Source organism: Grammomys surdaster, unplaced genomic scaffold (assembly GCF_004785775.1).
Source record: "Grammomys surdaster isolate TR1022 unplaced genomic scaffold, NIH_TR_1.0 125231, whole genome shotgun sequence".
Classification (NCBI taxonomy): Eukaryota; Metazoa; Chordata; class Mammalia; order Rodentia; family Muridae; genus Grammomys; species Grammomys surdaster.
The window spans coordinates 276,406-288,949 of NW_021620120.1; the positions used below are offsets into that span (position 1 = coordinate 276,406).

General features: G+C 44.5%; 2 protein-coding genes across 3 annotated transcripts in view; one reads left to right on the forward strand and one right to left on the reverse strand.

The window, feature by feature from the left end:
* Trim10 (tripartite motif containing 10) overlaps window positions 1-4,654 on the forward strand; it is an 8,367-nt gene extending 3,713 nt beyond the window's left edge. The window contains exons 4-7 of the mRNA XM_028785459.1: window positions 79-101; window positions 938-1,053; window positions 2,246-2,278; window positions 3,639-4,654. Coding sequence (XP_028641292.1) covers window positions 79-101; window positions 938-1,053; window positions 2,246-2,278; window positions 3,639-4,180 — 714 coding nt within the window. The 3' untranslated portion in view covers window positions 4,181-4,654. The remainder of the gene's footprint in view (window positions 1-78; window positions 102-937; window positions 1,054-2,245; window positions 2,279-3,638) is intronic.
* A 5,374-nt stretch (window positions 4,655-10,028) lies between these two features.
* Trim40 (tripartite motif containing 40) overlaps window positions 10,029-12,544 on the reverse strand; it is a 7,125-nt gene continuing 4,609 nt past the window's right edge. Inside the window, exons 2-5 of one of the 2 annotated variants that reach the window (XM_028785477.1) lie at window positions 11,607-11,696; window positions 10,807-10,923; window positions 10,272-10,294; window positions 10,029-10,095 (exon numbers count right to left, since the gene is read on the reverse strand). In XM_028785477.1, the coding sequence (XP_028641310.1) occupies window positions 10,029-10,095; window positions 10,272-10,294; window positions 10,807-10,923; window positions 11,607-11,696 (297 nt within the window). Of the gene's footprint in view, window positions 10,096-10,271; window positions 10,295-10,704; window positions 10,924-11,606; window positions 11,697-12,544 lie in introns of both variants that reach the window. The other variant, XM_028785476.1, reaches the window with a different exon arrangement.

Here is a 12,544-nt window from a genome sequence, read left to right on the forward strand (position 1 = left end):
TCTCTCTCTCTCTCTCTCTCTCTCTCTCTCTCTCTCTCTCTCTCTCTCTCTCTGTCCTTTCTTCCTTCCCCCTCCCAGGATATCAGAAGCACTCTAATAAGGTTAGTGATACAGTGTCTATTTCTTTTTTTTCCCATAGACATCCATTCATACACCACCCACCTAGTTATTGCCATGCAAATAAACCACATTCTCAATTTAGGGTACAATCATGTATAAATCTACAAGTGCTCAAATGTGTTCTCAGATAATGTTGTAGATCTACCCACTTGGGCAGCAGTGGGGTCCGCCTAAGCGGATCCAAGTCTCTATGTGAAAAGTCACTCCTCCAGGCCTTGTTAGAAGAAGATGGCTGTCTGGGGACACCATTAAAAGAGAATAATTCTGGGGCTGGAGAGATGGCTCAGTAGTTAAGAGCATTTGTCTCTCTTGCAGAGGACCCAGGGCTCAGTTCCCAGAACCCATACAATAGCTCTCATGCCTAGTAGAGCCTATACCCTCTTCTGTTCTCCATGAACACTGCATGCATGTCGTAGACATACATACATGCAGGTAAAAATATCCGCCATGCACATAAAATTAAGTATCTTTTAAAAAGATTTATTTTTTAAATTTAAGGTTTTTTTCTTTCTTTCTTTCTTTCTTTCTTTTTTTTTTTTTTTTTTTTTTTTTTTGGTTTTTCGAGACAGGGTTTCTCTGTATAATCTTGGCTGTCCTGGAACTCACTCTGTAGACCAGGCTGGCCTCGAACTCAGAAATCTGCCTGCCTCTGCCTCCCAAGTGCTGGGATTAAAGGTGTGCGCCACCACTGCCCGGCTTAAGTATATTTTTTAATTTAGTATTTTTTAAAACTACTTAATTTTAAAAAATAAATATTTTTAAAAAGATTTTTAAAAAAGTTTTAAAGTCCCAGACTCTGCCACTTCTGTGTCCCTAGATGTGAAACCAGAAAGTGCCGGAAACCTGAGGCTATATCTCCAGAGCTGGGCCAAAGGATACGGGATTTCCCCCAACAGGCCATCCCTCTGCGGCAGGAGATGAAGACATTTCTGGGTAAGGAGACCCACAGCCTGGGCTTAGGAATGGCATCCTGCCTCCACTGCCAAATGACTGTACTATGTATTTTAGCACATCTTATTTCCTTCAGTACCTTGACTTTCTTATTTGCCAAGTCTGATACAAATCTAACTCTCCGGATGATGTGGCTGTGAAGAAACATAATAAAAGTAAGGATTTAGGAGTTGGAGATCAACCTGTTAAACAAATCTGACCAGTTAACATGACGTAGTGGAAAAATAATGATTAACAACATCCACAACTCTACATCCTCAAGGGTTCCAGTAACATGTGTAATGAATTGTGTGTTCTGATGGTTAAATTTGTTAATTATAGCCGGTGGCAGTATCTGTTTCACCACAGAAGCTGATTCTCCCTTCTTCCTTTGCTTTCTGTCGCTGTTTTTTGTTTGTTTGTTTGTTTTTATTTTCACTCCTGAAAGTTGAATCCAGGGCTTGTGTATGGTAGGCAAGCGCCCTATACTGACCTATGTGCCTGGTCTTTCCCCCTGCTTCTTTTTATTGGAATGGTTGTCTAAACTGAGACACCCTTATAGGGACTGAGCTGCGCTCCTTTCCCAGAAGAGGGTGTCATAATGGCAGCCAGCCAAGAAAGTTTGAGATGTAAGTTATGGCTTTCTGCTTCCCACCAACGGTGAAGTCATGAACAATATCACATATTTCTAAATGACACACCCACAGAAAAACATTCCCTTGGGAGGACATTTCTGGAAGCCTGCTTCCTGCAATGGGCTAGATAGACAGTAGAGGAAGTTTTACTCTAATCAAAGGCTGACTATTGACTGACTGAAACGTTATTTCCAAGTGGAAGAAAAAAGATGAACCTAATTTCCTATTCCCTAAGCGTATGTGTGTGAAAATAGAAGAAAGCAAGGTACCTATAGTCCCTGTCTGCTCAAAGGTGGGATAGCAGGTTTCTCCCTGAGTTCTAACCAGGAGCATCAGTAACTCCTTGTGAGATATCAGCATATCTGCAGCCCTGCCCTAGGGTGTCTGGATTTGAAATCACAGTGAGTGTTCTAAGAGGTTTGGATGCAAGCAAACTTAGAAGCACTGGTCTAGGGAATTCCACCTCCATTCTTCTCTCTGTTCCTTCCCTCCTCGTCACTGAGTGTTCTGCGGTTTTGAGATCAATGAAATCTCATCTTGTCACTGTTTCCTCCTCACAGAAAAACTCTGCTTTGAGTTGGACTATGAGCCAGGTAAGCAACCCTTGTATTAGGTTGGGGTGAATTTTAAAAAGTCCTGAGTAAGAGAAACCGTGTTTCAGGGTTCTGCAGGGTGTGTTAAAATAATTACGTAAACATTCACACACACACACACACACACACACACACACACACACACACACATATGAGATGTAGGATGCATACTTGTGTATATCACCATACATACATACCCATTTCCATGGATTCCACATTCAACCCCAGATAGAAAAACACTGGTTTGTAGTGGATATGATAAGATTTCCTCCTTTTCATTTTTCCCTAAATAATGTAACATAGCAAATATTTCCAACATGGAGATGATTTAAAGAGTGGTTGTGTGTGAAGGGGACTGTAGCTGAAGGGGGCTGTGTGTGAGGAAGCTGTTTGGGAGGAGAGTTTATGTGAGGAGACCATGTATAAGAGTCTCTGTGTATGATGGCAGTTGTATGTGAGAGACTCTCATTTAAAGGTACACTGTATGTGGGAGAGGCTGTGTGTGAGGAAGAAGGGTGTGTACAAGAGAGATTGTGTAGGAGGGTGATTGTGTAGAAGGGCTGTGTGTGAGGTAGGCTGTTATGAAGAGAGGCTGTTGGTGAAGGGACCATGTGGGGAGGATGTAATGGGAAGCCGTGTGTGAGGGCGGCCATGTGTGAAGTATGTAGTGTGTTAAGGAGCACTGTGTGTAGAGGCTGCGTGAAGCTGGCTTTGTGTGATAGTAGTGTGTGAGACAGGATATGCATGAAGGGAGACTGTGAGTACAGAGATATGATTGGCTGTGTGAGGAAGGCCGGTGTGAGGCTGATCGTGAATGAGGTTGGCTGGGACTTGGGGGAGAAAGTATGAGAGAGCGTTTGTGAGGAGGCTACACACGTGTGAAAGTGGCTTTGTATCGGTATCAGTGTGACCTTGTACAAAGAAGTTGTGCTTGAAGGGGAAGCTACGGAGGTGGGAGGCTATGTGTAAGGCTACAGAGTATCAGGGTGGCTATGTAAGAAGAGGCAATCTGTGATGGTGCCCGAGTGTGAGGTAGGTTGTGTGTTAGGGAGCCTGTGTGCTTCACCAGCAGGAGGCTGGACTACTAGTCATGAGCTGTACAGCTTCCCAGATGATGGCAGACCAAGCAAGGGCAGTATACTCTTGGCGACTGACTTTTCTGGCTTTAACATGCGCATGCAACCCCTTGACATCCTTTTAAGATGCAGACTTTTAGTCTGTAGGTCTTTGGTGATACCAATGCTCTGGTACACACAGCTGGTTCAACACCAGCATCCAGATATGGAAATAAGCTTTTAGGCCATCCTAATAGGTTGTATCATTGACCTATTGACATACATGTTCCTTTTTTACTTCACAGCTCATATCTCTCTAGACCCACAGACTTCCCACCCCAAGCTCCTCCTCTCTGAAGACCACCGGAGGGCTCGGTTCTCCTACAAATGGCAGAATTCACCAGATACCCCACAACGCTTTGATCGAGCCACCTGCGTCCTGGCCCAATGTGGTTTTACAGGGGGGAGACACACTTGGGTGGTAAATGTCGACTTGGCCCATGGAGGCAGCTGCACTGTCGGTGTGGTCAGAGAAGATATCCGACGGAAGGGAGAACTGAGGCTGAGACCAGAGGAGGGAATATGGGCAGTGAGGCTGGCTTGGGGCTTTGTCTCAGCCCTGGGTTCCTTCCCTACAAGGCTGGCCCTGGAGGAGCAACCCCGGAAGGTGCAGGTGTCTCTTGACTATGAGGTAGGCTGGGTGACCTTTGTCAATGCTGTCACCCAGGAACATATCTATACCTTCACTGCCTCCTTCACGCAAAAGATCTTTCCCTTGTTTGGACTCTGGGGCAGAGGGTCTGGCTTTTCCCTGAGCTGTCAGGAAGGTGCAGTTTCCCTCCTCTGAGAACAAGACTGGAATCAAGCACCCTTGGGAGCAGATCCTTGGCTGGGTCGCCAGGCACAAAAATGAATTTTGCAGACAGTTGGAATGGCATGTGTCAGTAGGGGACAAGGTGGTAGGACCTTTATTTTCTTCATTGCTCAAGCCTTTCCCTGGTGCCCATTAAATGCTCAGAGTGTCTGGGACCTTGGCTGCTGCTGACTGTTCTCACCATTGTCATCAATGGGCACAGACATAGATGTACAAACAATGCTGGACTTGAAGACTAAAGACTTGGATTCCAGATGAAGCCCTATAATTAACCAGCTGTGTGATTTCAAACAAAACTTTGCCTCTCCGTTTTGTTTTCTTCCAAAAATATTAGCTAATTTATTCATATCTTCAAGAAGCACTTTGGAGGAGTAGATATGATCGAAATACACTATATATGTTAATTAAATTCTGGAAGGATAAATAAAAATATTATCTGAAAAGGAAGCATCTTTTCTGTTCTGCCATCATATGCCATGCCTCTGACATGGCTTCTTGACACATCTTCTCACAAGACTTTCAGGAACAGTGTGGACTCTCCCACGGGCTGAAGCCACCCTCTGTGCCTGCTGACATCAGCCAGCAGGGGGAGTATGAGTGGCCCCAGCACCAGGTGGAGGTGGATGAGCTGGGCAAAGTATCTACCCAGGTTAAGAATAGGCCCATCGCATTTCAAGGGATGACCTTGACACAGGAAAACTCTATACCTTAGTCCTCAAGAACCTACGTCGTGGTCCCTGCAGGAAGGACTCCAAATATAAGGAGTGGCACCAGTTTCTGGTGGCTATCATGAAAGGCAGTGACAGCAACAGCAGCAGGGTTCTCTTGGATTATGTGGGCTCTGAGCCTCCCAGTGGCACCAGCCTCCATTGCTATGTCTGGCTGTTGGACCCAATGAGGCAAGTCACTGAAGTGTGACAAACCCATCCTTACCAAGCAGTCTGAAGATCACCATGGCAAGTTCAATATGGCAACCTTATACAAGAAGTACCACCTGGGAGAGCCTTGGTGGCTGGCAGGTGTTTCCAAGCAGAATGGATGGCTACTATGTACACAAGCTGTACTAGCATCTGTATGGGAAGAAGGGGTCCTGTGAACCCCATATTGTTAAGCTGTGTAAAGCATGATGTTTTTTCCTCCTCATGGGGAGGGCAAAGGACTATATCATCTATAAAAAGTTTAACAAGGAGACACTCTGTGTCCAGAACCAGGCACAGTGCATCTTCAGAGATGTGATTTTAGGGTCGTATCCCCACTGAAACGAGGATGAGCAAAACCCGGTGGGGTTGCTTGACATATTAATCCTGTCTGTTCAGCATCAAACAAAAATAAAAGGCATGTGTAAAACGTGGTGGGAGGACATTCAGAATCAAAAGATTCCTGGCAAAAAAACAAAAGCAAAATGTCTGTCTTAGTAGTTACTTTTCTGTTACAATAAGACACTACAACCAGGACTGGCAAGAAACAAAAGCAAAATGTCTGTCTTAGTATATTGTTACCATAAGACACTACAACCAGGACTGGCAAGAGACAAAAACAAAATGTCTGTCTTAGTAGTTATTTTTCTGTTACAATAGGACGCTAGACCAGGACAGTTTATAAAGAAAGTTTATTTGAGGCTTACAGTTTCAGAGGGTTGGAGTCTATAACATCATGATAGAGAGCCTAGAGCAGGCAAGCAGGCATGGTGTTGGAGCAGTAGCAGAGAGAATAATACATCTTGATCCACAAGCATGAGGTAGGGGGAGCTAACTGGGAGTGGTATGGGCTTTTGGAAACCTCAAAACCCACCCTCAGTGACACACATCCTCTAACAAAGCCACACCTCCTAATCCTTTCCAAACAGTTCCACCAGCTGGGATCCAAGCACATGTGAGCCTATGGTGACTGTTCCCATTGAAACCACCACATCATCCTATTCCCCAGTGGATTTTGATAAAAACTGGTAACAGAGTCAGTACAACTCCCAGAGAAGACACTGTAGGACTGCCAGGCTGGCTCTGTTAGGATCCACATACACCGGCATGACTCACTAATTATGCTGAATCATGGTCATCCATCAAACCTACTCAGTAGAGCGGAAAGTTTTTATTTTAACCTCTAAAGTTTGGTCGTGTTTAAATTAGGGATCGTATTTGCTTTTACCTGTAACACAATGGGTAGCCAGTTGGTTCGGTAATACAATATATAGAACCTTTCAAAAAGAAGAAAGAAACAATTTTTCCCCCTGTGCTAGCTATGAACAAACCGTGGTAGCCGTTGATAATCTGATACGGAAAAGGGGCACCGGGAAGACAATGAAGTAGTGTCATTGCTGTTGTTGGAGGGAATTGCCTGGCCATAATGACTGCTCAGAGGAGGGGGTGCTGCAGAGGAGGGGGTGCTGCAGAGGAGGGGGTGCTGCAGAGGAGGGGATGCTGCAGAGGGGTGACTTTCTCCAGGGTGTTCAATATTTCCTATAAAATATATATCTAAATAATAACAGCATATACATGTATCTATATAATGCCAAAATATACTCACAGCCCCCAAGCCTCATGTTCCACTAAAATGGACTGCATTTTCCTGTTTCTTCGTACTGGTTTTATTTGAGTATTAAAAAGTGACTAGGAACCTCTAAGGTATGTGTATATGAAGTTCTCTTCCTGCTATAAAACTTCGTGCCCTCTATTGTCCTTATAGATAGTAGACCTCTGTGTGGTCTATTATCATCTCTCATTTTTGGTTTTTAATATGTGTGTGTTTTATGTATGCTTATGCATGCTTATATGTGTGGATACGTGTGTGTATGTAGGGGAGAGTGCTGCAGTCGATGTCGGATATTGCCCTCAATCACTCTCCACTTAATATCTCTTCCTGAATCTGGAGCTCACCCTTGCTAAACTCGGAACTCGCTCATCAGTTCTGGTTAGTCTAGCTAGTTAGTTGGTTTGGGGGTTCTCCTGACTTTTCCCTGCAAGTGTGGAGATTCCAGGCAGCTGCTTAGCTTTTACTTATATTCTGAGGATCCAAACTCCAGGCCTCATACTTACTTTACACAGCAAGCAGCTTATTTATGGAGCCATCTCCCTAGTCTTTAGCATGCCCTGTTTAACATGAAGGAAACAGTTGTGTGTAGTATAATATGCTTGTACTGTCTGTAGGTAGAAACAGGAAGACCAAGAATTCAAGGCCAGCCTCTGCTACACAGTGAGACAGCAAATTTGATGCTAGCCTAAGCTATACTAATCCCTGTTGAAAAGGAGAGGAGGTGTGTGTGTGTGTGTGTGTGTGTGTGTGTGTGTGTGTGTGTGAGAGAGAGAGAGAGAGAGAGAGAGAGAGAGAGAGAGAGAGAGATGATGGGTGGTGGTGAATGAGGAAGAAGAGGAAAAGGAGGACAGAGCTGAGGCTTGGTGAAAATTGGTTATGTGCACGTCCAAGATCATACTCCCAGGACTTTATAATCCATGTCTGACTTCTGAGCTCTTAAACACTATTTATTCTAAACTGTCTTGTTTGGAAACTGGTGGTCGAGTAACCCTGGTGAGCATTTTGATGCTGACTATGCTCACTACAAGTAACAGCAATTCTGAAAGACAATTTGTATTTCTTTTCTTTCCTTTCTTTGTCTTTCATTTATTTCTTTCCTTTCATTTCTTTCTTTCATTTGTTCTTTTAATTTTTTCCATTGTGGTTTCTCAAGATAAGAGTTTCACTGTGTATCCCTGGCTGCCCTGGAACTCACTATGTAGACCAGGCTGGCCTCGAACACAAAGATCCACTTGTCTCTACCTCTTGAAATAAAAAATTTGTTTACTTTTATTTTATGTGTATGTGTACCTATATATATGTATGTACACCACTGATGGAGACCCAAAGAAGATGTTATCTCTTGGAACTGAAATTTCAGACAATTGTGAGCCACTAGGAGGGTGTTGGCAATTGAACCCTGGACTTCTGGAAGAACAGCCAGTGCTCTTAAACAGCCGAGTTGTCTCTCTATCCCCTTAATTTGTATTTTCTTAAACTAAGAAGTAAAACTCCTAGAGAGTGAAGATAACCATTCTCTTTTTTTTTTCCAAGTCTCGATTTTTAATACTTAAAAAAGCTGCATATTTATTTTGCTTTCTGACTCTGTGCTTGTGCCTTCAACACTTTCACAATGATTTTCTGCTTCTCAGTAAGGAAAGCCTGCTTGATCCTGTCACGGACACACTTGGCACACAGGGAACTGCTATAGACCCTGCTGATGTGCTTCTTTGTCTTAGACAAATTCACAAGGACTTTGGGTCTCATAGCATGAACTCCTTACAGTCTGCCTGGGCACAGACCATGTGCAGATTTAGGTGCTTTCCCAACCTTCTTGGTGTAAAGGTAAACAATCCTGTTGCCAGGGTTTCAAGACAGCCTAGTTTTGTTAGAAGCTGTCTTGTAGGATAGACTATGATGGAATGTCAAACGCCGGACCATCCTGAGTGCCTCTAAGCACCGTCCCGGAAGAGGTCCTGGAAGAGGAAGATACTCTCCCTCTTTTTCTTTTTTTTGGGGTGGGGTGGGGGTGGGGGGTTTCGAGACAGGGTTTCTCTGTGTAGTCCTGGCTATCCTGGAGCTCACTCTGTAGACCAGGCTGGCCTTGAACTCAGAAATTCGCCTGCCTCTCCCTCCCAAGTGCTGGGATTAAAGGCGTGTGCCACCACCGCCCGGTGGAAGATACTCTTTCAACCTATCAGTGTATGCTCCGCCCTAGGTAACTTGAAGCTTATTCCCTTCTTAAGGGGGTAGATAGATTTGATGGCTTCCCAGTAAGGTGAGTGATAAACCTCTAGGCTGTTCTTGGTGGAGTCAGATTCCATTTGCTTCCCCAGGAATTGCTACAGTCTGTCTAAAAGCTCCAGGCTCCCAATTGCTCTTTACCAGACCCCAAAGAAGCGTCACACATTTTACCTGACATCCGCAGGTTAACTCCTGATTTTTCTCTACTTACATTGTAAAAGGTTTCTATCACAAAGAAAGGAGACCCATCCCAGTTGGTTTAAATAATAAGAAAGTTTATTATAAAAATGGATGCAGAAATAAGATTTTTTTTTACAATTTTCCAAGCCTTATGGAAACTATGGGGCAGGGACAAGGTGATTAGTGGGGGCATTTTCAGTTCCCAGAAGTATCTACTTCCAAGTTACTTGTGGTATTGGAAGAGTTTGCTGCAACTGTAAGGCCTAGGCTCCCTGATTCCTATCACCTGGAAGACTGAGGCTGCTCTAGGAAACTAGAAGCTAGCCACATATCTTTTCCCTCAGAATCCCTAACTTTAGCAAGAAGAGTCTCTAGAATGCATCTATTAGCAAGAAAGAGTCCATAGTCACTGAAGTTACCTCCGTCACTTCTGCTACATTCGTTTGATGAGAAGCAAGTCACAGATGCCACTCATACTCCACAAGTCAAAGCTACATGTACATGAACATGAGTGTGAGGACTGTGGAAATCACCCTCGAGTCTGTGTGCAACAGTCGTAATGAGCGAACAATGTGAACTGAACAGAAGGTTCTATCAGAGTCAGAAGAACTATTACTCAATAAACCTGCTCCATAAGCTGAGGCGGGCTTACTCTTCTGTGACATCCAGATGTTTTGATGTCCATGAGACCATGGGCAGTAGGTGCAAGCACCAACGCACAGTTATATGGAGATTATGCAAATGGCCTCAGATGTGATGGAGATCTGGAATGCCTGACCACAACAATGGGAGCCACAGGCTCAAGTCTGGCTTAGGAAGGAGACTTTGTCCCAGCGTGAGAGGCTAAGGCATCAGATGAGAGCTGTGGGGATAAGAACACAGCAGGAGACTAACTGAGCTTTGAACTGGCTGGAGAAACACGAGAGAGAAGTTCTTCTAATTTCTGTGGTGCACTCCTAAAGAAAAAGAAAGCATTCGTCAATTCATATATATTTGACTGAATCTTCCACTGGCCATGTAGTATGATGGTACCAAGTATGTCTCCTTGACCTTAATTTAGCCCATATACATATCTATGCTATGTGGTCTGCATGTGTCTTCATATGTGGGACAGAAGGAAAGGGACTCATACCTGTCCAGTAAGTCACTGGCATCCTAGGAAAGAAAAGGTAACAATCAGTCAGTTACTAGCTTCTTGCCATTTAATACCCTTCCTAGTTCATGCTTGAGGGCCACTATACATGCTGACACGAGAGATAAAACATAGCATTCGTTCCTCCTCACTCTGTTGTATCATGGTATAGACCTGTATAAGTCACCCTCCCCGAAATCAACACACACAGACACCATATACACACACATTCATGCACATGCACATACATTCTCACACATACTCACGCACATGTGCACGCACACACACACAGGCCACATGCACACAAGCACTCACACACATGGAAACCATCACATATTACCAGAAGTACCTCCCCTTACACCTCCCAGAAGGGACCTGTAAGTAGGCTGTTTACTATCTCTCTCTGAATTTGGGGGTGTCTTAGGAAGTACACCTTCAGGGTGCTGGCATCCAGTTCCTTGGCCATCCTTTCCAGGCCAGAAACCAGGATGCTGAGCTGTGTTACTGCCTCAGAGAAGTTAAAGATCTTGGCCACCTCTTCTGGTAAGTCCTCTTGTTGGTCCAGCCAACGCCAATGGAGGGCCTCCAATTGTTCCTTGGTTTGGTCATGGTTCTGCAGGTCAGTTCTTAGCATGTGGCTCTCCCAATCTACCTGAAAGCACAGAAGAGGAGCTACCCTGAGATTCGATGATAAAAGCGCTCTCTCCTGGCTCTCTAAGCACTGAACAGCTAGGTAGGAATATTGTCCTCCACTCCTCTTTCTACACAGCCTTGCCTCGCCAGCCATTGTACTTCAGAAGCAACTGGACTCTTCACAAAGCTTCCCCCTACCCCCTTCCACCACCCCCCACTTCCCACCTCACAGTTCTGAGCACATCTACAGATATGGGGTCCTTCCACAGTGGAACACACCCCATACACACACACACACACACATACACACACACACACACCACTCAGCTATGCTCTTTTGATGTCTGCTTTCAACCTTGTGAGGAGAGTGCTCACCTAAGTGAGCGAGGGGGAGGGAAGAGTGATTGTCAAGGACAGGTTGGAGTCTTGTGACTTGTCTGGTAATTTTCAACTATCTATTGTGATGCTCACCACTAACCCAGGGAGAATATGTGTTTTTCCTTGAGAAAAAAAAAAAACTGATGCATGGAGGTCAGAAGGCTTCGCATTCTGTTCACCAACCTCAAAACCAAGCCCCTCAAACCAAGTTTTTCAGCCTGCGTGACCACAATTCCACAACTGTGGCTGCTCCACGGACAGTTGTCCACAATGAGGGAGAAGCCCTTTAGAACTCTACACCATTCCTGCAACTCAGACACTCACCTGCAGAGCCTGCAGCATCCTCTCTTCCCGAGCCTTAAGCAGTTGAAGGTCCCGCTTTCTGACCTTCCTGCTTCTACGAGTGAGTCTTTCCTAGAGACAGACACACAGGTGGAGGGTGAGGCAGTATCCACAGGGAAATCCTCCACAGAGCACAGTGTGTCCTTGGTCAAGACTAAGAATTAACACTAAAACCAGGTCCAGTGCTGTTCACCTTTAATCCCAACACTCGGGAGGCAGAGGCAGCTGTACTGAGTTTGAGGCCAGCCTGATCTTCACAGTGAGTTACAGGTCAGCCAGATCTATGTAGTAAGACCCTGCTTCAGAAAAAAAAACAAAAACAAAAAATTAAAATGAAGTCATTTCTGGGAAATGGCTCAGCACTTAAGATTGCTTGCTGGTCTTCAGAAGACCTGAATTCAGTTCCCAGTGCCACATTGGACAGCTCACAACTGCCTGTAACTTCAGTTTTAGGGAATTCAATACCTCTCTTCTGATTTCCAAGGACACACACACACACTACTTTTTAAAGAAAGCAAATATAAATAATGTCAATAACTCTAAGTGCATGACACAAGATAGAGACCTCATTTGCCAAGTTTTAAATGAGTAAGATAGAGTTCTGTTTTCATAAACATATTTAAAGATGTTTTATTCTTAATTATGTATATGAGTGTGTGTGTGTGTGTGTGTCTATATATGAATATGTGCATGTGTAGGGGTACCCAAGGTGCCTAGAAAAGCACCAGCACCAGATCCCATGAAGATAGAATTACAGGTATTTGTGAGCTACCTGATGTGGGTGCTGGGAACCAAACTTAGGTCTTCTGAAAGACCAATATTCCCTCTTAACTGCTTAGCCTCTAACTCCGGTACTCTGGTAAATGAACTTCTCTCTCTCTCTCTCTCTCTCTCTCTCTCTCTCTCTCTCTCTCTCTCTC